This window comes from Octodon degus, unplaced genomic scaffold, assembly GCF_000260255.1.
Source record: "Octodon degus isolate 3935 unplaced genomic scaffold, OctDeg1.0 scaffold00001, whole genome shotgun sequence".
Lineage (NCBI taxonomy): Eukaryota > Metazoa > Chordata > Mammalia > Rodentia > Octodontidae > Octodon > Octodon degus.
In genome coordinates this window covers 38,650,527-38,676,737 of record NW_004524577.1, presented here as the reverse complement: position 1 = coordinate 38,676,737, position 26,211 = coordinate 38,650,527, and the positions used below count along the sequence as shown (strand labels likewise).

At 39.8% G+C, this 26,211-nt stretch overlaps 1 protein-coding gene across 1 annotated transcript in view; it reads right to left on the bottom strand.

Annotated features, from left to right (window-relative positions):
* Positions 1-1,691, bottom strand: part of Esm1 (endothelial cell specific molecule 1) — a 20,858-nt gene extending 19,167 nt beyond the window's left edge. Inside the window, exon 1 of the mRNA XM_004623095.2 lies at positions 1,216-1,691. Within this exon, the coding sequence (XP_004623152.1) occupies positions 1,216-1,516 (301 nt within the window). The 5' untranslated portion in view covers positions 1,517-1,691. The remainder of the gene's footprint in view (positions 1-1,215) is intronic.
* Between the last annotated feature and the right edge of the window lie 24,520 nt (positions 1,692-26,211).

Genomic DNA, 26,211 nt, shown 5'->3' with positions numbered 1-26,211 from the left:
AATAATAACATTATAAGCATTATATAATGTCAGAAAACAAGCTGACAAGGATTCAGTAATGGTTGTTATAGTGCATATCATTGTCTTCAAAGTAGTTGCTCAGATTACCAGATATAAGCATTCAAAATTGGTCAAAAAATGCTTAAGTCAAAAAGTCTTTCTTAACTCTTCATAAGTTTTATAGATAAAAAATGATTGACTTATAAATTAGAAAATGAAAAGGAAGAATTCATTAGGTGAAATTAATATGGGATAATTCATTCATGAAAGAATATGATTGTATTAAATACATAAAATATTAAAATTTTACAATCTTGAGCTTCTTTGCATTGCAAAATTGAGGAGCAGCACTACAGCCTGGGCTATATTTCAGAACAGCTTTTAATGATGGGAGCGTAGAGTATCTATATATTCAGTCACCATTCTTTTGATTCTAAACATTTTAAACCACACTCATTAAGTTTCAAATAATTTCTACACATGTTTACCAGTGTCATTTAACTATAATTTATATCTGATAAATTTTTCTGTAAAGTAATCAACTTTCTATGAAATAAACTTATTCTGCACTGATTTCCAATGCTTATGTTTCTTTCCATTTTTTTTATCCTACATTGTCTACTAGTTTTCCACGTAGCCAAAACGCTTATTAAGTGCAAAGAAACATTTTCTACTCCAGAGGACTTTTTTGTGAGAATATCAATTATTCTGTTAGATGACTTAAACCCACTGAATTCCATACAGGGCATTAGTGTTCTGCAGCTCTACTCGGTCTTGCATGAGGCTCTCCATCCTGTGACCCTTTCAAGATCAAAGTGTGAAATCCTGGGGCCAGAAATCATTCCCGGAGGTTATCCAGCGGGACCCCTGTAATCACTGCCTTTCGGGAGAGTAAGCGTCTAAACCATTCACAACAAATTACCTGTCAAGTTTCTAAAGGTTTCCAGAAAAAGAGGCAACACAGTATTCCACTGCAACTTTCTTAGCTCTCTAAATACAACGTGTGGCGTGCTGCATTCTTTCTGTGCCTTCCTGCTCACCAGTTTCAGTGGCTGTTTGCAGAATTCCCCTCCTCACTCTAACTAGGACAGCAGCTGCATGAGACAAGCATTTTTCCTCTGAGTCCAAAGTTGCAAACCCCTCACCTCCCAAACTGGCTAAAAGCCCCCAGCGAGCCCTGTTCAGGGGTGGGGAAACAAAGGGGTCTCTCTTTACCTTTGCAGATACCAAACTCGTCACCAAAATCATCTTCCTCACTGTAAAATTGACACCTCAGCCCTGGGCCACATTTCATGCCATCCATGCCCGAGACTGTGCGGTAGCAAGTTTCTCCCAGCCCTGCGGCACACACTTGGCAGCAGCCACAGTCGTCCAGCACTGTCCTCTTGCAGCGCTGGCTGCTCCTGCACTCGCTACGGTCACAGTGCTCTGGGCAATCCACCGCATATTTGGTGCTCCACGCCACAGCCAGGTGGGCAGGTACAAGGAGTGTGGTCAGCAGCAAAAGGCTCCTCATGTTTCCCTGCTGGCTCGGGCTCAGCTCCCCGCGTTGTGGTCTCTGCTGTGGGAAGCAGCCGTCCAAAGTGGTAGCTGAGCCTCTCTGCCTACACAGTTATCAGTTTTATACACTGGGTTGCCCGTGTGCTTCCCCGTCATCAATTTCCTCAACCCAGCGGCAGCGCTGTCCTCCTGCAGCCTCTCTTGTTTTAGTTTATGAAATCCAGGATGAAGGCTGGATTAACACGCTGCTGCCATCCAGGAATTGAAAAGCCCAAGCTGATGTCATCTGTTATGTTTAGATGGTTGTTTTGCATGAGGGCTGAAAAACTCACTCACATCCGTCTCAAAGGCTCAAGGACATCTGTGAAGGGGGAATAAAGAAGGTCAAATACCCCCTTCAGGACAGGAATTGTTCTGACACCAACATATCACTTGGGGTGTAGCATTGTCTCAGAGGCTCTGCAGTCAGGAAGAAAATGATAGCGACATGAATCATCGGGACTGAAGAAGCCTCTGCAATAATAATAATAAGCATTTGGTATTTCCCCTCAATAAATAGCTATGAGATCACTTGGAAGAAGAAAGGGTTACATTGTGCCTTTTCAATACTTAGAAGAAAGAAAATATTTTGATAGGGATTTTTTAAAGATCCTCTTTTCCTGCCTCTTAGTCTCCTCCTCCTCCTCCTCCTCCTCCAATGTTATTTCTAAAGCAAGTGGTGTCATATAGATCTAAGTCTATCATGGATGGAGTTCTGTTTCTAGTAAGATGTGCCACTGCTGCTGAGGACTTGCTTTAACACCAATACAGAAAACCACAGGAGAGGTAAGATCCTCCTGGCACTGTTGCTTGGTTACTCAGTTCTGGAAAAACTTATCTGTTGGACTTCTTCTGACCCAAAACTCCCTGGAGAGAAGGCTCATCCATCACTGAGCCTCCTCATCCAATGATGGTGTTCACTCAGAGCCCTTCCCCTCACCTCCTGGCATCTATCAGATGCCTTGCTAAAGACTGTCAAACAAGGCAGCCAGCCCAAGGAAACAAAAGAACCAGCAGGAAAATAAGAACGCAGACTTAGAGAGGCAAGTCACAGGGAGAGAAAACATTGCTGGTCAGAAAATAAGGTCTTCAAGCTATGGAGGGTCACAGGGTGTATGTCCCACTTGGGAAAACAGAAGAGCTCTCTTAAAATATTGATTGCACTGGGCCTTATTAAGCAAGATTTGTGAAACGTAGAAAACAGAATGAAAGAGAAGAAAGGAGAGTCCATACATGGGCTACATGTTGGATTGTTAGGCCCTTGCCCAATTTGTTAAAATGAAATAAACCCACTGGCACTTGGTAAATAAACAGCCCAGTAAAAGTGAATAACACTTGGTTGGTCACAAATTAGCTGTGGGAAATCCACAGGACAGAGCTTCCTCTATTGAGAATTAATGATGTTAGGCTAGTAACCTTGGAAATCCTTGTGCCTCTGTAAGGCACGAGGATTGGACCCCATTGGGTATGAGTTGATGATTGGTCTCTGAAAGTGTAATTTTAGTGAGATGAGCCAGGAACTAGAGTTCAGGGAACTGGGGAATTGGGGATGAAGGCGAGAGTTTCAGTCTGCAAATTGCCTATGACAATTCAATTCAAGTACTCTATATTCCTCCCCCAGAAGAAACTAGGCATATAACAGGTAGAATATTGATTTTTTTCAATAACAGATAACATCTGTTGAGGGTAGAGTATGTGCCAAGCACTGGGCCTCCCCATTTGACCCATTGTTTTACTCCTTTCCACAATATGATGAAGTAGCTACAATTATCATGTTCATTCTGTGGATGAGAAAAATGAGCCATAAAAATGTTAAACAATTGCCCCAAGATCCCCAAAATGTCAACCAAAATCATGCATTCTGTTTCTTACTACAATACAATCATGTTTCCACAGCCAATGATTCCAGTACCCTGGTTCATAATTTAAGCCCCTAGTTAGGAAAATCTTTCTTGTTCAAACTTTGTTTAACACCACTTTATGAGAAGAGAAAGGTTAGCTGGATTAGGGATAAATAATAACTATCTTTGTAGACATCTTACAATGAGTACCACAGCATGCTAAGCACTTTATACAGATTGCCACATTTAACTTTCAAGAAAGCATCAAGAGCTAGGTATTATTCTGTCTCTATCTTAGAGATGAGAAAACTGAAGCCTAGAGATGTTACATAACTTATCTAGCACCACATGGATGGAAAATGATGATACTAGAACTCCAGTCCATGAACAAAATGGTTCTAAAAACTAGAACAAGGATTTCAAAATCAAATATGTACAAATGACACCCAAGTGACCTACCTGGGTGAAGTGTCCAACTATACCAGACATGATTCAGAAGGCATGGAGTGGAATTTGTTCATTTAAGAAGCATACAAAGTCATTAATACTTTCTACAATGGAACACAAAGGTGAATGAAATTGAAAACAACTCTAGTTAATTACTAAAAAACAAAAAAATGTACACTGAGAATACAAAAACCATAATGATAATCCAAATTCAATATAAAGAAGAGTATAGAAAATATGATCAACTGAATTGACAGTGAAACTACATGAATGAGTCATCTGGAAGGGACCAACAGTTTCTTGAAAACAAAAGCCACCTGTCCCAGAATGATCTCTATGGGATTTTTATCTAGTTTTCTCAAAACTTGGGCCCAGATAAATGAATTCCACTAGGAAAGTTAGAAATGAGTATAAAGAGTTAGGAAATGGAAGCAAGAGTAACAATAGAATCAACTTTAATCTGCAGCCAAAGAAATGTCTGGATTGGTGTGGGTGGGAGGGGGTGGGGAAACTAACACAAAATCAAAGCTCTTCGGATTGAGTGCACACAGTCCAACCTGGCTGGCTTGCTTTGGGCCAAGGCTAGCACATCTCTAATCTTTCTCTGCCTGTGCATCCTCCTCCTCCATTCAAAGAGCAAGAGAGGGAAAACCCTCATATCAGACATGGATGTTCATGCTAAGGTAGATGTCTTAGTTACTTTCTCGTTGATGAGACACAACTTTTCACAGACACAACTTAGAGAAGAAAAGATTACTTTTGGCTCACATATTCAGTTACTTGTCTGAAAGACAGGAACAGCAAGGTAGAAGGGCCTTCCATGAAGGAAAGTTTGTCTTGCCTGGACTGCCAGGAAGCAAAGAACAAAGACATGAGCCAGAGAGGGGGCTATATCTTTCCAGGTCAAGGCCCCATAAAACTTCCTACTGTAACCAGGACCCACCTCCTAACAGTATATTTACTCATAAACTCATCAGTGGAACAATCCACTGAAATGTATACAACCTCCATGATCTAATCACCTTCCAAACACATTAGACTTTGGTGAGGACTTATCAGATTCAAGGTCTCCTGGCCCTCAGAGACTCATAGACAACTCATTGTGGAAAATGCAGTTAGTTTAACTCTAAGAGTCCCCCAAAGTTTTAACAATTCAAGCACTGCTGCAAAGTCCAAGTCCAAAGTTTTCTCTGAGACTCAAGGCAACTTCTTCTCAGAGAGCATCTGTGAAAGTCAAAAAGAAAGTTAAACAGTGCAGATGCACAGTAGCACAGAGTATACATTCTGATTCCAAAATGAAGAAATAGGCAGATAGAAAGAAACTGGAACAAAGCAAGACCAAAACTCAGCAGGGTAAACATTACATATCATAGATCCAAGCCTAACACCTAGGATAAGAGGTGGAAAAGTGTGAACTCCAAAAGGCTTTGGCATCCTTACCCCTGCATAATTGCCTTTTGCAGACCTTGTAACCTCTCCCTTTGTGTCATTTACCTCACTCACTATACTCTTCCTTAGCAAATGTGCCATGTTTCTGGCATTTTTAACTTCATGGGATACCCATTAAATGTTCATCTTCACTCTCACAGCTAAATTAACTGCCATCCCAGGGGCATGTTGCCATCTTCCAGGCCTTCCAAAATCTGGGTGGAAGCTTCTGTGACCTACAACTCTCGTACTCTGCATGCTTGTAGAACCAGTACCATATGGACGATGTCAAAGTCTGCTCATAGCATGAGAAGTAGCAGGGTCCCCTTGCATCATGGCTTCAGTACCCACTACCTATAGGCCTGTGACCTGAATCACAGGGGACTGGCCCATCTCCACCACGACATCCTGGAATGCTCTTCTCAAAACAAAGTCTTTTGGAGGAATTTATTTTAGTTTTTATACCTTAAGACTTCTAAATGATGTTGTGAAGCAGTCACAGCAATGAACTCACTATGGTACAAAAGTATGCCTTAGTCACATTTTTACTGCTGAGACACAATGTCTTATGTACACTAGTTAAGGGACAAGAGATTTATCTGAGTTCACATCTTCAGTCCATGTCAGATGACTTCAAAGAAAGAATGGTGTGATAGATGTGTCTACCATGGAAGAAAGCTATTCATGTCCTGGTCACCAGGAAGCAGAGAGAAAAAAGAGGAGCCAGAGAAGAAGACCTTGCAGGTCAAGTTCCAAGTGACACACCTATTCTGACAGGGTCCCACCCCCTAACAGCATATTTACCTACAAATTCATCAGTGGACCCATCTACCAATGAGTATAGTCCCTTGTGATACAATTACCTTCCAAACATGAGGCTTTGTGGTGACATTTCAGATCCAAACTATAATAGCACATCAAACAAGCCATTTCTGGATCCTAAAATATGTCAAATGGTCTTCTCAAATTGGTAAGGAACGATAAAAACAAACAGCTCTTCAACCCATTGCACCCATCACATTTTAAATGTCTTTGTGTTTCTTTTTCCCTTAAACTTGGTATCGTGTGTATCAAGAAAATAAGCCTAGGTAATGTGCACTGATAGTTTGCGCTTTATTTTGAACATACAGCTGCTTTTAAACAAATAACAAGGATTTACTTCTGCATAGGACTAGATAAGACAGTCAGAACGGTCTGGAAAGGCTCCAAACCCTCAGTAGCTGACTCGTGGTCAATCCAATTGTAGCATATTAACTGTGCCTTCCTCAAAAACAGTCTCTGCAAGATAAGATTGATTTAAATTGAATTACAAAGCAGACTAGAAGCAAACATTCCCAAGGATCAAGTGGAGACATTTACAAGAATTTTTTTAGGTATATGAGACTTGGTTTTCAATTTAGTTTGTGTTTTTATTTTTTGGTAGCATCTGAAATTCTTCTGAGTTTGATATCAACTGTGACATTTTTGCACTTGTCTAGTACATGTTTCAGCACATATGAGGATCTTAATACATACTAAGTACATAAAAGTACCAAATTGATTCTCAGAATCATTTTCAGAGAATAGTAAGTAATCTTGAACACCAAGGTGCTCCCTCTCTTTGTCTTTACATCAAGAGAAGCAAAGTGAGGGTAGACTCATGGTGCAGGCTAGACTAAGCTACAGAATGTATTTCTTTATGAAAATGAAGCACAGAGTGCTGGGAAGAGCAGAAGCCCCTGAAGATTTCATGGCTTCTGAACAAAGATTCTGATCCCATCATGTCAGTTCCTGCATAGCTCAACTACTTGGCCCTCTTGACCTTTAAGCCATGGGATGGGCAATACCACACCTACTCTGACAAGTTCCTAGAAACCCCCCCTCAGAGCCCAGGCACCACAACCAACCATATGTGCCAAACAGCTGAGATTTGTGCAATCACAGGTCAACTGTCAAAGGCCAGAGACGGGAATCTTTCCAGGACTTCTTGCCCTGTGAACAACTAACAGGACTTCTAGTAACAACTTTGCCACTACCGAGCTATATGATCTTAGGCACATCACCTGCCATTGACTGTAGACCTCTCATCTCTCCTCCTACCTCAATAATGAGTTAAGAGAAGCAAATAAAGCAACAGCTCTAAAAGTATTGTGACCATTATTATCATAAGCCTAATTTCTGAAGATTTGCTTTACTCTTTGTTTGTACATGAGCTTATATCTTGGAGCAAATTTTCAAAAAGAAATATTTCTGTAATTCTCTATGTTTTAATTTCTAATGAAGACAGTTTTCCAAACTATAGGCAATTTTCAAAAACTACATCTGCTTAGAAGAGTCAAGTGAAGCACATCTGTTTTCAAGCTTCCTTTATTGGCCACTGGCTTTCTTATTCGTCCTAAAAAGTAGATTAATACTGCAGGTGGCTGGAATGCCACTATATACAGTTGCACAATAGCCAAGAGCCCTGCAGGAACCATGAGTGTAAAGGCACAGAGTACAGATGGATGAGTGTGAGAAGACCAGAACAGGACACCACAGAGCTGCACACCTAAGCCCAGATACTCTGGATATTGAGGACTTTGCTACCATATCCAGATCTTTTACTGTAGTGAAGTCCTAGGAAACAGCTACAAAGTGAGGTTGTTTTTTAATTCAGTCAAATCTAGAAACTCCAACCTTGAGTTCACACTACTAAGAATTTTTTCAGAGATTTGAAAACATGTGAATAACTCTCACTACCCATATATTGTCTTTGCCATCAGTCTTAGGTTCTAACGTGATGTGAAGGCTCAAAGCAAGTTTTTCTGGCCAGGGAGATAGTTTAGTAGAATAAGTGCCTGCCTGGCAAGTGAAAGGTTGCGAGTTCAATCTCTGGTACCACAAAAAGAAAAGAAAATTTTTCTAGCAGATGATTCTTTTTCAAATTAAGCTCTGGTTTATGAATCCGTCTGTAAAAGCTTATCGTCACACACAATCCCTCTACCAAAACAATGTCATATCAAAAACACTCCTGAACATAGAACCAAGGCCTGAGCTGGAGCCTGAGGTAGAGCCCAGATTCTACCAGTTTAGACTTCACAAGACACCAAGCAGCTTTCTAAATCAGCAGGAAATCATTTTTCTCCTTTAGTAATATATAAGACAGAGAAATTCTTTCCCATTCTCAAGATGTTGTGAAAAGGAAAGGAAAATATAGATTAAAAACATTTTTTAACTCAAAGATATCATACAAGGGTAAGCAATTAATATTCATTGTATAAAAGGGGATTTCAATCCCGTGCATCCCCCTATTTACCTTATTTTGTGCAAAATGATTCAGCTGTTCATTCACTTAACTCAAGAAATGCACAAAGACCAAGTTTCAACCATCTTCCCTAAGAAGGCTCTACAGCCCTTTCTGGTAGCCTGCCTCACCCTGTCATAGCAGGGCATGACTAAGCAGCACATCGAACTTCTATTTTAGGTTAAAAACATTTTTCAAAACCTCACTTTCATAAGTGACTGAACTGTTAGTTGAGGCATTGGAAGTTAGTTAAACATTAGAATCCCAGACTCTGACACAAGGTAACCCATACTTAATAACTCACATTGGAAGATACAACAAATAAATAGGAATTTTCACTAGGAATTTTGGGACTGGTATTTCTGACTAATGCAAGAATCATAAAAAAAAATGATTCTACTATTTTGCTTCTCCAGCAATGTGCTATTTCCTTGACTAACCTTCAATTGACCCCTTTTACAATGTAATATTAATCAGACCACTCCCACTAGATTCATCAGTTTGTCTACAGTTGGGGGCTTCAGCCTCTTACATGACATGTCAACTGAATAAATGACACCATGTTTAGGACTTTTAAAGGAATTTTGCAACTTCAAACTCTGTAATCTGGCATCAAAATGCCATGGCTCTTTTATTCCTGGGATATTCACAATGAAAGGACGCACTATGGCTTGCTATCTTTTGACTGCCATCAACTACATGAAGTCTCCAGACCTTTGACCTGAGAGCTTTGCTTATGCCACACTTGAATACACCTCAACATCATTCTTTGCAGTGTCACAAGACAGTTCTCCACACCAACTACATCTGAGCAGCCTGAGGAGACTGTCAAAAATGACACATGCAGGGAATCTAGCTTTATGGGTCTAGGGTGGGCCTGGAAATCAAAATTTTTAGCAAATAAATTACTTTATTGTGAAAAATCCAGAACTGTGAAACCTCTGACCTAATAGTATTTCCTATTCAATCTCTTCATCTTGGCAGGATTAGTACTTAATACTTACTCTGGAGATTTCTAATGGGAAAAAGTCTATTTCTGAGAGGTTGGTTTGAGATTTCTTAATTATATCACATACATATCACATACCTGAATTATTAGCACATGTCATTGATCCCAAGGCAATCTTCCTATGTTAACATCCATAAGATGGACAGTCAGACATCAAGATTTAGCTGTCAGTGAGTACATGTGAATATTAAAATTTGCAGGATGAGTGGCAATTACTTAGAAAAGAATATCAAAGACACCAGTGGGGCCCTTAATGTAATATCAAAGAAATGTTACATTACCAGGGATCTTGTGACCTAGAGGCCAACTGTCTAGAAAAAGCAGACAAGACATTGTCATGTGATTCAGAAGGATCAGATATGAATGTGAGTCATCTTAGGATTATCTCTTAGCAATATATTAAAGCTATATTTTCCTTCTTATAAATGTACAAAAGTTCTGAATGAGAAAAATCCAAATAAGGCTAAGAGTACTTTCAATCAGTAAAAGTTCTTCTAGTCTATCAAATTATTATGTGAGAATTTAATCAGAAGCATATAGGGGGCCGGGGAGATGGCTCAGTAGAATAAGTGCTTCCCTGGCAAGTGCAAGGGTCTGAGTTCAATTCCCAGTTCCACCAAAAAAAAAAAAAAAAGCATATTATCTTCCTTCCTTCATGATACACACAAAATAATGGCTTGTACTACCCTGATGACATCTTAGAGTCGATAAAATATGGAACTCACAGATTGTTAAGCAATAGAATGTGTTCTGTTTAATCAATCTTCAATCTCCTATGATACATTAAGTGATGTAATATGATACCTCACTCTTGAAAGCTGCCTGAAAAACATCACTCTAACCTAATCTGACTAGAGATTTTTGAAGTTAAAATATATTTGCTATTAAACCCAAAGTGAATACCCCACTCAGTTCCAAAGAGCAGACAAGCATGTACCCCTCGACTTATGTGAGTCCGCTTGCACATCATCATTTTCCAGACAGCATGCTGAGCCTGCTTTCCTTTGTAAATATATTTAGGAAGTACTCACTGAATAAAATACCAAACAATGTCCTCAAGAATGCAAGGTATTCAAGGTACTTCGGCTGTCTGTCTTCAAAGTGCTTTCAGAACAGCAAATCAAAATTTCATCTTTCATACATCCTGGTTTAGAGAAGTGGTCTGAGAGATCTACTGTTAACAAGTGGATTATTTGGTATCAACCCAGGCTGTCTTCTGAATATTAATAGCTTCATTTTGTTCATTTGAAATAATAACACTGTAAATAGGGCTATAAATGATCACCTTCTAGATAACTTCCAGATCCAGATAAGATCCTATACTAAAAACAAGAAGCTGCAGGATACCAGACAGTACAATACTCGCCTGAAGTGCTTGAAGCAGCAAAGGGGGAAACCACTGAGTTACAGTTTGAGAGGTGGATAGCATGTACGGCATACTTGTCATGATATTTTCTTCCTAGATAGCTTAGAACACACAGAGGTATGCTCACACAGGACCAAACCAAACAAGAAGCAAAAGTATCCTATGTGGTCCGTCATCCAAGTTGTTCATTTGTTGGAGAAAAACCACACAAAACTGCTACTTTCCCTTTTGAGGAGAAAGCAAAATACAAGTCAAATCCATGTACATTCAGTTAGAAAAACTAAGGACTTAAGACCACAATACTTTCTTCCCCCATAAAGTTCCACTACAAGAGCAGTTGGAATCAACAGGTAACCAAAAATCTTTAGTACCTGAAAAGAAGAAGCGAGGTGGAAAAATAAGTCGATGCAATAAATGTGGCCCTGCAAAACTTCTCAAACTCTAAATACTCCAAACCTCTGAACCTAAAACTAGAAACCATCTGATTTAAGAAGTGGTTCTGAGAGTTATTTACTGTCTGCCAAAGAAATCAGACTTTAAAAACATTTGATGACTTGACATTTTGTATTTTATGTTTGAACTAAATATACTATGGAATTGGTTTGTTTTTCTTAATTTCACTACTCATTAGTTATACAGTATTTGTGTTTATACACTAATATTTTGCTAAAGATCTATTTTTATAGAAAGCAAAGTGGACCACTTTGTGAGCAAATGCGTCCATTTCTGCATACACCAAAGGGCTACAACAAAGTGCCAGAGACTGGATGGCTTATAAATTACAAAGATTTGAATGTCCCCGTCCTGGGACCTGGAAGTCAAAGGTCAGTATAGTTGGACTCTGATGAGGGTCCTCTTGCAACTTCCAACTTTTTCCAATATTCTGCCTGGTGGAAAGAGGGAAGTAGGGTTTCTTTTATGAGAACACTAGCATTGCCCCCATTCATAAGGGTTCTACCCACCCTCCCTAATTACCTCCTAAAGGTCCTCAACATCCAAAAAGCTCATGATAAAAATAAATAACATAAAATCTTTACATTTTAAATTAAACTTAAAAGCAGCTCCTGACTTGGCATAATCTCTCTGGAGAAATAGCCAGCTTCAGGTGACAGCCCTTCGGGTGACAGAGAGTGGGACAGCCCTCCAGCATCCTCAGCTTCATCCTGCCTGCTTTAGTGCTCAGAGAGTGGTGGTCAGAGCATTCACTCACCCTCCTCAGTCTTTTAAGAAGTAAAGATGTGCGAGGCCACTATAACATACGGCACTAGAACCTAAGAGTTTATCAGCTCTTTTTCCTTTCCACCCTGATCCTCCTTCTCCACCACCCTCTCCTGCAACAAGACCATTCACTCTCTGTGACCCTAAATACTTTGTTAGAAATCAAAGGGAGGCGGAAACACTGATTTAGTTCACCATAGAAAGTGTACACATGAGGGTCAGACTCCCTGAGTTTGAAGCTTGAGTGTACACCTGTTAACAGGACAAACTCAGCAGAACCCTTAAATATGAGTCTTGATCCCTCTAGCAGAAAAAAAAAGCCACAAGGGCGTACTGTACCTGTTACTCAAGGTTAGACTGATACTTGGAGCCCAGGTCCTGGGAGGTAATAAGCACTCAGAATATATTGAGCACAAGGCCCCGAGCAGGGCTCCAAGTGATCCGCTGCTGCTCCAATCCATACGTACCCCTGATTTCTGGTTTCCTGAGATAACCCAAGTAAATATACACAAGAGAAAATAGAGAGTAGAGAGTTTCCAGAAAGCAACACAAGCCCAGGCTCACCTCTACCCACACACCATTGGACACAGTTTACTGGGAGTAGGAGAAAATGAACGAAGCTCGGTTCACAGGATAAAAACTAAATCAATGTCACCCAAATTGATACAATTTCATCCTTGTAGACACAGTCCTGCACGTGTGGAAAGAGCCCTAGCTTTGGTCCAGAGTTCTGGGGGCTGTGGGGACTGCAGAATCCAGCCAAAAGGCTGAAGGCCAAGAGTGGGCTTTGTTTATAATAGCCCAGTGGTTTCCAAGGGAGTGAGACAATAGGACCTCGCACGGGGGAGTCATACAGACTCACAGGATCAGAGAAGTCACCGAGGATCAAATCACGGATGAGCCTTCCAGCTCACTGCCTCTCTGAAACGAAAAGGCGCCTTTCACAGAGCTCTCCATAATTTGTTCCAACTAATTTCAGGGATCGAGTCTACAGGAATGTTCAACAGGAGACTTAGTTGCCATAGGCACCGGGATTCCTGACAAGGCGTGGGCTTCGGTGGAGTAATGAAAAGCCACGTTTTCTCACAACGCTTTCTCCCAGGAGAAATGAATGGAAGTCGCACCTTTGTTTATGAGGGAAGGATGAAAGACAAAGTTAAAGCAATTTGCAAAGCATTCAGAAGTAAACGCGAATGTCCCTGCGCAGTTTGCAGTGCACCACGATTAAGCAATCCTAATTTATCCACGGGTGTTTAAATAACCGTTTTTTTCACAGATACCCATGTTACTTTTCCTGCTTCACTCTCTGCCCGCGGATCCGCAGGGCATGCGCAGCATTGATGTCACCACAGCCAACAGTCACCCCACTCCTTATCTTTCTGCGCAGAAGAACAGGCTTACAGTCATCATGGCCTCGTGAGCTGGCGTGGCCAGTAATGTGGGAAATGGGAGAACTGGCACACCTGCTGCGGGAGCTTTGCTGTCACCCCAGCTACTCCAAATTTCTGCCCAGCGAGGGCAAACGGACACATCAGAGCTAAGAGCTAGTTCATTGGGAAGACAGAACTGGTTTCCCTGTGGCTCATCCAGGGCAGGGCACAGACGCGAAACAGACCTAAACTTTGGGCCTGCGCACGGCTTTCCAGCTCCTTCTCCCCTGTGATCACAGACTGAGACGCGAGGAACAGGACCTGTCAGGACCTCGACCCAGCCCTGTCCCTCCCAGCTCGGCCGTCTGTCCTTAGGATATGTTGACCTGTCCTGGCACGGGGGCTGCGGCTGCGTCGCACAGCTCTGGCTGGGCTCAGCCTGCTGGCCTAGCAGTGGACATGTCCACGGGTGCCTCCGTCCCTGAATCCCGCCCACGCCTCTGAGGAGGCCCTTCATGAAAGTCAGACTGATGGGAAGGAGCGTAAACCTGAGGCTCAACCGAGCCGGAAGTTAGACAATGTCGTGCAAAGAGTGTAGTGTGGGTCCTAGAACCCTGATCTGCGTGCTCAGGTGGGCTTTGTCTGCCCGGAGAATAATGCTGTCTGAGCTATTTCTCCAGTTCAGGACTTTATAAAAGGATCTGTGATATACAATTGAACATAATTATATCAACTTTACTAACAGTCTCCTTAAAAACACAAATATAAAAATGTATATACGTGCACTAAAATAATATTATGCTAGGAGTTCAGGTATAAAATATGTTCGTTAATGAACACAAAAGATTTCTAATGAAATGAAAACTTTGCATTTGCAGATGAAAACAAGAATCTCTGTTGTAGACCAGGCTTTTGTCACTTACTATGGTCCTTCCGTTTATGTGCGGGGTTGATTTTACTTGCATCCAGCATTTGATTCTGTGTCTATAAAAATAGATTCTGGCAGTTATTAAGCCTTCACTGCTAAATTACCATGAACTCTTGTCTTTATTCTGATTTGCTTGGCAAAATGCTAGCTGCCTAATTCTTTTAATTCTTGTTTTCTAACTGGAAGAATAACTTTTATTTAATAAGTTGAAAACAGTTCAGGATGCCAGTTGTTGCCAATAGTTATTATTACTACTTCAAAATTTGAAAATAAAGATACGTCCCCCAGAAAATTATTTTCAAAATAAAATATAGTTCACAGTGTGTTGGTTTTTGATCTAGAGATTTTTTTTGCCCAATAATTTTCTGATCTTTTTCTCCAAGAAAGCTCCATATAATCCTTCCTATAGCCAGTCTCCTCTGAGCTGGATCTCTTCTGAAATATCCAGGTAACAACATTCTGGGAATAAAAGGCTCAACAATAAACAATAACATGTGTGCCACCATGCCCAGTCTCAGTAGCTGGCTCAGCCGTGCCCAGGGGGTGGGGCCTGCAGGGCATAAGACACCAGACCCCGGACCCCGCACTTGCCCAAGAGACGCTTAGTCCACTGAGCTACCTCACCAGCCCTAAAATAGTAGTTCTGCTAGAGGATTTTCCTTTTCCTCTGAGTTATGGATTATTAAAACTCTTCATCTTATAGAATGCTTGGGTCACTTTTAGCTGAATCTCAGAATAAACATGCTTGGCTTCAACTTAGAATGATTTCTTTATGTAATATCCACCAGTACTGAACCTTATGGTTTGAACCCTATCAAGTGAGACATGAGGACATTTTCTAAGACTTCTGACTTCATATGACTTTGTTCTTCAAGCAAGTAAGCAGCACAAAGGTGTCACTCAGGGATGAGCCTCCTTTCCTAACACCATTTTCTTGCCAGCTTCTTATGTCCTTGCTATTTATCACGCTGGACATAGTATGCACACCCATGTACATGTGTTGAGGTACTGTGCAGAACAGGGGCTCAGTACTGTTCTAGAGCACTTCATTCTTCGCATTTTTTGCTTCTTCTGAAAGATGAGTAAAACACATTTCAGTGAGACCAGCACTTCCTGATTGATGGTCAAGCTTCTGGTATTCATTAGCCACCTCCATGCAAGACAGACACCGCTGGGCAGAAACCCATCTGCCTTAGCACTTCCAGCCAGCCAATTTTAAATATCCTTCTGGCAAAAGCAGCCAGGGTTCTCCAGCCTGTCTGCACCCCAGTAAAATGCAAAATCAAAACATAATCCTAGAGCCAACCTCAGTTACACGCAGGGTAGGCCGCACTTCTGTGGAGTGACTTACTGCGAACAGGGAGTATTTTTTTGCCAAAGTGTCTTTCTCACCTTTGTCATACCTGACACTTCCTCACCCGAGATGCTTCCTCCGAAGCTTCAGATACTTTTTCAATAGTCAGGAACACTAAATAAAACAAGAATGCATTGAAAAGTAGAACTATCAGAAAATATTCTTCAGCAATGAAACATTGGTGGATGCTTGCGGATGGTGAACGTTTGCAGAAGGTCGAGCTCACGGGACACAGGAGTGCTGAGAGCAGGGACGAAAGGGCTCCGGAGGCCAAGTTCGCCTGCTTCCAAGTGTGTCGTTGGCCAGTTCTGATGATCCTAGTTTCTGTAAAAATTCAAAAAAAGAGAAGAAACTGAAAGAAATATATCCAATTGTATTTTGCTCATTAAGAGATAAGTAGGCAGAAACAGATTTTGAACTATTTTTGTTCCTTTTGACACATCTTCAAAGAACGTTTGGAGGAAATATTAAATTAAAATAGAGACTAATTTCACTATTGGCTTTCAATCACTTACTAAAAAATGTGGTTTCCTGCCTCCTCGATATAGAGTGCTTGGCTTACAGCAGGCCACCATACACTGTTCACTTATAACCTACATGGCCATTAATTTATTCTGCTTCCTCTGCGCATTTTCCATTCATACTACAGTACTTCTGAAAGAGCTGACATGTTCTTTTTGAATGAAAATATTCTTTGTGTCATACATAGATGAAATGTCATCATAAAACATTTGAAAACAAAAAATAAAATAAAAACAGAACTGTGGTTGCTATCTTGAATGTGGGGGAAAGAAAAGAAACTTCCCAACATTATAGTTTTGTTGATGAAAACAATGAAACCTTAATTTAGAAGCTATGTTTTTTTTCTTCAACTTTAGCATTGTAATGTCCCTTGGAGACATTTTACTCAAAAATACTCTATTATATCCATACTTCATGTGCTGCTGGTGAGAATATTTTTTTTAAACTTTAATATTTTAAAATCAAGAATTGACAACAATAAATGAACAATATTTGTTTTGTAACTTTTTATCTTCCTTACAGGAAGCTGGCAAAGGTAGGAGACAGATAACAATAGATAAAATCTTGACTAAACACATTATTTGGCATAACTCTCTTGCAATCCTTTTATTAATTTCACAGGTTTATAGGACATGCCAGGTTCTCTGTGGTCAACTGGCAGAACATTACAGTGTAGTACATTTCATTCCTACCTTGCTGGGAGAACCACTGTTTCATGTAGGTTTCCATTGAAACTGATCCCATAGCTTGGGATCTCTCTAAATTAGCAAAAGGGAAATCTCACTCCCTTGCCAGTGATTAGTTTGTTGCTATACTTGTTGTTGTTTTACCTTTTATAAGTTACTTTGGTTTTTTTGTTTGACTTAATTTTCATTTTTATTAGCACGTTTGCTTACATAACGATCATGTTCATCATGGGGAGTTAGTGTCTGTCTGTCTGTCTGTCTGTCTGTCTATCTATCTATCTATCCATCTATCTAATCTTAGTTCTTTTACTTCCTGCCCTCCTTCTCCTCCCTACCATCTCTTGGCTTTCTTCTCATTTGCAAGAGATCTATTTTCCTGTATCATACTATCTTTTGTTTTGCTCTTTAACTCATATATTTTGGGGTGTTCTCATATATGCGACCGTGTTATATATAAGCTTCTGTTCCTGATTTATTTCACTTTACGTTATGGTCTCAAAGTGCATTCATTTTCCTACAGATGACTCAAGCTTATCTTTTTATGGCAGAGAAGTATTGAATTATATGTAAGTAGCACAATTTCTTTATCCATTCATCTCTGGATGGACACATAAGCTGCTTCCAAGATTTGCCTCTTGTGAATTTTCCTGCTAGAAACTGGACATGCATATGTCATTGTGATGCAATGCCCTTAACACTTTTGGAAAGACACCTAGAAGAAGAATGGCTTGTTGGATGGAATTTCTAGTTTCCTTTCTCTTTCTCTCTCCCTTTTCTTTTCTTTTTCTTGAATCTCCATTCTGATTTCTATAATGGTTGTCTAGTTTGCATTCCCACCAACAATTTAGAAGTATCCCTTTTTCTCCACAACCTCACTGATACTTGTTATTATTTGATTTCTTGATAATGGCTATTCTTGCTGGAATAAGATAGATTCTCAGCGTTGCTTTAATTTGTATTTCTCTAATGACAAGAGATATCAAATATTTTTATGTAGTTATTAGCCATTTGAACTTCTTCTGAGAAGTATCTGTTCATCTGAGTTGCTCATTTTTTGATTGGGTCTTTTATTGACAGGGTCTAATTCTTCTGAGCTCTTTACATAGTCTAGATAATTATCCTGAGGCAACTGGCAAAATTTCTGTGGAGTATCTCTTCATTCTCCTGGTTGTTTCCTTTGATGTGCAAAAGCCTTTTAATTTTATGTGATCTGATTTGCTGATTCTTGATGTTATTTCCTGTCCAATTGAGGTTCTGTTTAGAAAGTCCTTACTGATTTTATCTTCCAGCAAATTAAGTGTTTCTATTTTAATATTTACATTTTTCATATATATTGACATTAGTTTATTGCGTGGTAAGAGGTACGGGTCTAGAATTGATCTTCTGCGCATGGATCACCAGTTTTCCCGGGACCACCTGTTAAACAGGTTGTTACTCCTCCACCATGTTTTTAGCCCCTTTGTCAAGTGTCCAATGACTGAATGTGCCTGCGAGTTGTTACTGCATCCTCTATTATGTTCCACTGACCCAGAGGTCTGTTTTTATGTCAGGAACAAGATGCATTTATCACTGTTCATTTCTAATAGAGCTTGAATCTGTGATTGCAATTCCTTCTACTTTGCTCTTATTGCCTTCTTTTGATATTACGGGTCTTTTCTGGTTTGATAGGAATTTCGATTTTTTGTAGTTTTATTCAGAATGCTGTTGGTATTTTGATTTATTGGGGTTGCATTAAAGCTGCATGTCAGTTTTCGAAATATGACCGCCTTGACAATATTGCCCCCCCCCCCCGCATCTTGCCCTCCTATCTAAGAATAGGGGCTATCTTTCCACCTTCTTTGTCTTCCACATCTTTTATTAGGTTATTTCTTAGGATTTAATTTATCTTGATGCTATTGAGAATGGTATCATTTTCCTAATTTCCTTCTAGGTGAGTTCATAATTTGTGTGCAGGAATTTTGCAGATTTTCCTGTGCTGATTTTGTTACACTACTCAATTTAGTTATTAACTGTCGGAGTGTTTTGGTGGAAATTTTGGTCTTCTATTTGAAGGCTAATGTTATCTGCAAATAATAATGGTTTGATTTCTATGTCTTTGATTTCCTTACTAATGATAGCCTGCTAATGTGGAGAGAGTCACTTTCACAGTAAACTTCCATGTTGCTTTTACAGTTCACAATAACCATGGGCTTTTCTTGGACCTAGGACAGCCACCCAGTCTATTGTTTCTCCCTTGAGAGGTTGATGCTATCAGGGCTTACCTTGTGTCAGTGACAAGAATTCCCCTTTTCTTGGAGCCAGGACTGAGAGATTTTACCTGCTTTGTAATTTTCTCGGCATGAATTCAATTTCTCCATCTTCTCTGTAGTTTCCAGTTTTCCTGTTGTCTCCACCTTAATTCTTTAAGATCTACTTTCTTTCCTCACCAAGTTGTTATTTTCTAAGTGTCTCAATTTCAGGTCCTTATGAAGTTATATTTTGCTGCCAGCTTTTACTCTGCCATTTTAAATCCCAGTATCTTGCTTTTGGAAGGTATGTGACCCTTGCTTGAGATCTACAAGAGGTATGCATTATGTTTTAACATCCTACGCAGCTGGCCACTTAGAACACTGTGTATCCTATAAACTTGTGTGCCTGGGAAAGGTATAAGATTCTAAAGAACACTTGTGAGGAAAGCTGGTCCCTTCTTCCCCCTAAACTTGTCATGGCTAACTAGAGTACCTGGGTCCATAAAGTTAGACTGAGAAGGTACACCCGTGTTTTAAATGCAACATTGAACTACTGATTTATTCAACTCTAGAAGCAGCTTTTCATTACATGATAAAATGAATTTCCATGTTATTTCAATATCTCTGTACATAATGTTTTCCATTCCTTGAAGCTGAAAGCATTCCTTTCTTGCATCACAGCACATAAGCATAGCCCTCAAGAAGATAGCAATCTCAGATATGAATAAACTAAATAAATAAGGGACCATAATAAATATCATAATAATACCAAGCAAAATGTTGAGTCTGGGGGGCCAGGGAGATGGCTCCGTGGAATAAGCGCTTCCCTGGCAAGCACAAGGGCCTGAGTTCAATCCCCAGTTCCGCAAAAAAAAAAAAAAAACATAAAATGCTGAGTCTGTTACTTTGCAGATTTCCTCCTACTTTAGGATAAAGGGAAAACATTCCCTTGTGGGATACTCAAAAAACATCTCAGGATACTCAAAAAACATACTCAAGCGGTATTTTCTGAGAGACCTAATGGGTGAGTGCTTTCCTGACACAGAGATAACAAATAGAAAATAATGCATTCTTACTCAGTAGTAAGGAGGCTACCAAAGAGTACCATAAGTAAATGCTGCAGGAGCAAGATTCTAAAGAGAGGTAAAGGTGGCAAGAATTATCCTGAGGAGATGATTAAAGGTCTGAATGTATGGAAAATATATACAGTGTTTTCCACCATGGGCTCCATGGAAATGTGCGCTTTGATATATTCTATAAAAGAAATGTTCTGGAGTCTAAAAAAATTGAGAAACTTCAGCATATGACATCGTACATATTTCCTTAGTTATTAATGATATCCCTCAGCTTGGCCCATAGATCTCTTTTCTCTCAGGGCAATCATTATTACCCCACATATGACAAGTCCTCCATGGCACAAGCTTTGGAAAAGGCTGGGTGAAAAAGAATATAAAGAGCTTAAAAAAGGATTTGGGGGGGAAAGGAAGAAACTGATGTGTAAAAAAGACAGAGATCAAAAAGATCAGGACTATGGTTGGTGAGATAGCTCAGCAGACTAAGCACCCATTTGAGCAAGTGCAGGGACGGGGTTCGATCTCCAGTACACGTGCCATGCCAGCTTACCCCCAAGGCATGCTGAACCATCCATTGAGTCTGGCATGGTGGTGCACACCTGTAATCTCAGAGCTGAGGAGGCTGAAAACAGGAGGATCACCGTGAGTCCAAGCTGTATAGTGAGATCCTGTACCAAATACATAAATTAAAAAAAAATAGAATCAGGACTGTAAGGACAGAAAAAACATGACAGAGAAAAACTCATAGCACCCTTCAGAAAAAACTGAGTAAAATGGTGTAATCAAATGAGATAAAATTTAAGTAAACCCCATGAAACTCATTGGTAGTTGGTTCATACAGTGATAAATGAAAGCAATTTGTCAAGATAACAAGAGAAAGGAAAAGTTTGATTAGGAAACCAAGAAAAAGAGTCTGTTGAAGGACAAACTTGTTCAAGTTAATATCTTTCATAAATAGAGGTTTTTATATTTGCAAAATTAAATTTAGTATATACAATACCAAATTAATGCAGGGATGGATGGATGGATGGATGGATGGATGGATGGATGGATGGATGGATTCAAAATCAGAGGAATAGAAATTTTCCTTCTGCGATGGTGTTCCTTCATGACCAGAAAAAAACAAGTTCAAGAGTTAGATTAGGAGATAGAATGCTGGTCCGGGGAGCCTGGCAAGTGCAAGGACCTGAGTTGGATCCCTGCTAGCACCAGAAAGAGAGAGAGAGAGAGAGAGAGAGAGAGAGAGAGAGAGAGAGAGAGAGAATGCTGATGATTAAATGAGGAAAAAGGAAATCAGCTGATCTGATCTCAGGTTAGTTTGTAAATGGTGAAGAGATGGAGACTAGTGAGAGAGAAATGACCTAGGACAGATGAAGAGCGTCTAATCATTGTGCCAGAATCTGGACAATGAATAAGAAAGGAGGGAGCACTTTAAGCTAGAATCTAAAAAAGAAGTGGTAAGAGTGATGCCAGGTTAGGCAGCTCCGTGGAAGGTTGAGATGCAAGAGAGTCCCAAGTGTATATGACTGTCTTGTACAGCGTGGAAAGATGCCAGCTGTGCCCACCAAGGAGTGCATAGACCTAGCTAAATTGCAAGAGGGACAGTGATCTGAAATTGTAGTGAGACTAGAAAATGTGTAACTCTGGACTTTGGAGGGAAGAAGAAATTTAAGGAGATTGTCATAGGAATGGTGCTGTACAAATCAAAGATCTAAAAGAAATAGCAGGATGATTATATTTTTCATATAACCCATCAATTGGCTTGTCAACCAACTATAAGAATTAAGTAAATTATACTTTTGTTGATGTAACACTTTTTAGTCTGGTGGTCTTTTATCACCATTTTCTGTAGCTGTGTCAGCATTTCGAACTTTACGCTTCCTAGGCCCTGCAAAAATGTGTAATTTGTCTTAAATTTTTATGCTATATAATCACTAAGATTATTTTAACATTATGTATACTCTCAATCCCAAATTAGGAAATTTAACTAAAATACCTTACATGCATTTTTATTCATTTGCCTACATGTGGTCCACTTATTATAATTCTCATCATTTTTAATTTATTTTTAAGGGCTCTGTATTAAAGAAATTACCTTTGGCACACTGCTGGCCACTGAAACTGAACATGGTGGAGCACATCTGTAAGCCTAGCACTGGGAGGGTGAGACAAAACGCTCACCCCAAGTCCAAGCTGCATAGTTAGACCTGTACCAAATAAATACATACATAAATAAAGACATTACTTTTAAGGACAAAATTTTTCAACAAAAATGACAAATATTTTATCATTTGTCTTTGGATATTATTTGTGGGGTGGGTTTTTTTTGGCTTTTGAAGAGTCAAACTTTCACATGCTATAACTTGATGCTTTATTTGTTCATCTCTTAAACAATTATTGCTAACTTTTATTTCAATTGGCATTTGTAATGAGTCGATATCTTCATAGAAAATAGTTGCTTCAAAGCCAAATATCAAACCTTCCTTAATTATCTACATGGAATTACCTGTGTCAAAGAGTAGGACAGGGACTGAGCAATTGGATGGAGATGGGAACTCAGTGTCCACGTCTGTGCCGGTGCATGTGTGCACATATGTGTTTGGTCAATCATTAATTAGGCTTTAAGAAAAGTAAGTCTATGGACCAGCAAGATAGCTCAGCAGACTAAAGTGTCTGCTTAGGCAAGCTTAAGTAAGCTCAGGCAAACTCAGGGACCACAGTTCAACCCCCTGCACCACATGCTGAGCCGGCCATAGAATCTGGGCATAGTGGCACACACCTGTAATTCTAGTACTGAGGAGGCTGAAAACAGGAGGATTACTATGAGTCCGAGCTGTGTAGTGAGACTCTAAAACAACCAAATATATTAATAATAATGAAAAGTAAATCTATCATTCTCAGAAGTATATTTCACTCTCATTAGTTGGGTGATAGTTTCACCTCAATTCATTCATTCTCAATTAAAGATCACAGAATACAGAGTCAATGAATAATATTTATTTACTTATAACATGCCCATAGCAATGACTATGTTTTATGCACTGATGACCTTGAGTATTCCCTTGAAAGTATCTACTATTTTGTCTCACTTGACTTGAATTTAGAAAAACATCCCGAATAGTTTAAATGATGCAACTGCTTTCAACATAATACCCTTGTTGTTTCGAGAGATCTGTTTCTATTACAGAGATGATATATTTGGCACGGGACACATCACAGTATCTGAGATGTTCAAATATAAATGGAAGTGACTTGTCATAAGGTCTTCCAACCTCACTTGACTGTTTCCATCTTTTTATAAAACAATTTTTGTCTGCTTTTCTTTTTGCATGTTGTGCTTTATCATCTTATCCTTCTACTGACATTTTCCCCTTACCTTGACCCACATATTGACTCCCCTTTTCCTCCCTAAAGCACTACCAGGTTCACATCATCCTCACTTTCCTCTTTGCAAGCCCAGTATCCCACCAAGACCAGAGTTTAGGAGAAGTTAAAGATTACAACGCTCCCTTTCACAGTGAACCCTGCTAATGGATTCTCATGCGTGAATCATTTAGGACAAATATTGCAGACAGGCTGAGTGATCTGCTGTGGACCAGTGACAACACAGGACCATCCTATGTTGGATTCTCTTTATCCCTCCGGTGACATTTGAACTCTCCAAATAAACATGAGATCCACCGAGAAGAGTAGAAAATAGAAGAAGCGTCGCAAAAGACCAGCTTGAGGCCTGGAGAGAAAGTTAGGATAAAGACAGCAAATGAGCAGGCAGCCAGCTCCCAGAGTACAAGGATGTTTCTTTCTGCTACATTCTCTGAGGATTTTCTTGTGGTTACTCTTTATGCCAGGATCCTGTATTTAAGGCAATGCTCATCTATCACAGTGCTTTCCTCACTGGCTTGGGAGTGGGTGAGCAAAGAAGGAATTCAGTTTCTCTTATGCTACACAATTAACAATGCATTAGAAAAGATAGTTTCACATTGAATAAAGGAAGAAAATTAACTCGTGAAATATGTTCTGATTAAAAGTTGAGATAGAGACAGTGCGGTGGTGCACACTTACAATCACAGAACTTTGGAGACTGAGGCAAGAGGACTGTCAAGAGTTGGAGGCCAACCTGTGATACATAAGGAAGTTCAATGCTAGACTGCAAGACCCTGTTGCAAAAATAAATAAATAAATAAATAAATAAATGACAAGGATGTCCATATCACCACTTCTATTCAATATAGTTCTGGAAACAATTAGCCAGAGCAATTAAATAAGAGAGAAAAATAAAAGGAATAATGATACAAAATGAAAAAGTGAAATTATCAGTATTCTCAGATGACATGATGCTCTACATAGAATATCAAAAACTCACCAAAGACTTCTAGATTTAAGAACAAAATTAAGCTAGCATAGAACTTAGCATGGTGGAGCATACCTACAATTCCAGCACTTGCTAGGCTGAGGCAAGAAGATTGTTCTGAGTTTAAGACCAGCCTGGACTACAAAGCAAGGTCAAGGCCAGCCTGAACTGCATGGCAAGACCTTGTCTGAAAAAGAAAAAAATCAATAGCATAGCTGGATACAAAGTCAACACTCAGAAATCAATGTCATTCCTGTACACAAACAACAAACCATTGAGAGAGAAATTAGAGAAACCATGCCCTTCACAATGAAAGCATCTCCCAAAACAAAATATTTAGGAATCATTATAACAGAGGAAATAAAAGAGAAAATTACCATACTCTGAAAAAAAGAAATCAAAGAGGATTTCAAAAAATGGAAAGATATTCCTCTATAATGGATAGGAAGAACCAACATAGTGAAAATGGCCATACTCCTAAAACTGTTATACAGATTTAATGTAATCCAGTCCAAGTACCATTAGCATATCAAAAATACTTCTTTCACTTCCTAGCTCGTGAAAAAAATCAAACTGCACAGAAGAAGAGTGACTGTGTCCTAAAATTCACTTGGAACCAGAAAGAGCTAATATAGTAAAAACAATCCTGGACAACAAAAGCAAGATGGGAGGTATCAAAATCCTTGACTTGAAATTAAACTACAAAACTACCATGATAAAATCAGCATGGTACTGGCAAAAAAGAAGACCTGAGGATCTATGGGACAGATTAGACTATGCATACAAAACTACAAATACACTCAGTGACCTTATCTTTGACAAAGGGGCCAAACATGTTCACTGGTCTCTTTAATAAATGGTACTGAAAAAACGGGTTTTCAGGGCCTGTCAAATAGCTCAGCAGATTAAAGCACCTGCAAGTAGGTGCAGGGGCTGAGGGTTTGATCCCTGGGCCTGCCATGCTGGCCTCACCCCAGGGTGCGCTGAGACAGCGATTGAGACTGGGCATGATGGCGCGTGCCTGTAATCCCAGCACTTGGGAGGCTATAAACAGGAGAATCACTATGAGTCCGATCTAGTAGTGAGACCCTGAACACCCTGTAGAGCCTTCCCTAAAATACAGAAAGAAAAATGGGTTTTCATATGCAGAAATGTAGGAGACTCTTCCAGGTCCTCGTCTCGGTCCAAGAATCCAATATTTGTAATCCCAAAGTTACGTTATTGGAATCCCATCAAGTTGATTCCAGTCTACCACTTACAATCCAACCCACGGCGAAAATAAAGACATTAAATTATATTTTCAATCATCGGAGAGTCAAGGAGCTCTAAGTCCAGCCACGAAGATGGCTTTCTGGAACCAAAAGAGTGACCCAGATCCTCACCCAGTTTTATTCAGTGGGGGAGTGGCTTGAGGATTGACTGAGAATTGTGGGAAAGAGACTCCTATGAGCTGAGCTAGGTGGGTGGCCTAAATTTACCTCTGCAATATGCAGAGAGGATATGCAGAGAGAGTAATCTGCATTATATAGTGTTTAATGTTTTGGTAAGTCCAGTGCTTCAGCTTTGATGTAGTCTTTCAAGCCCCAGGA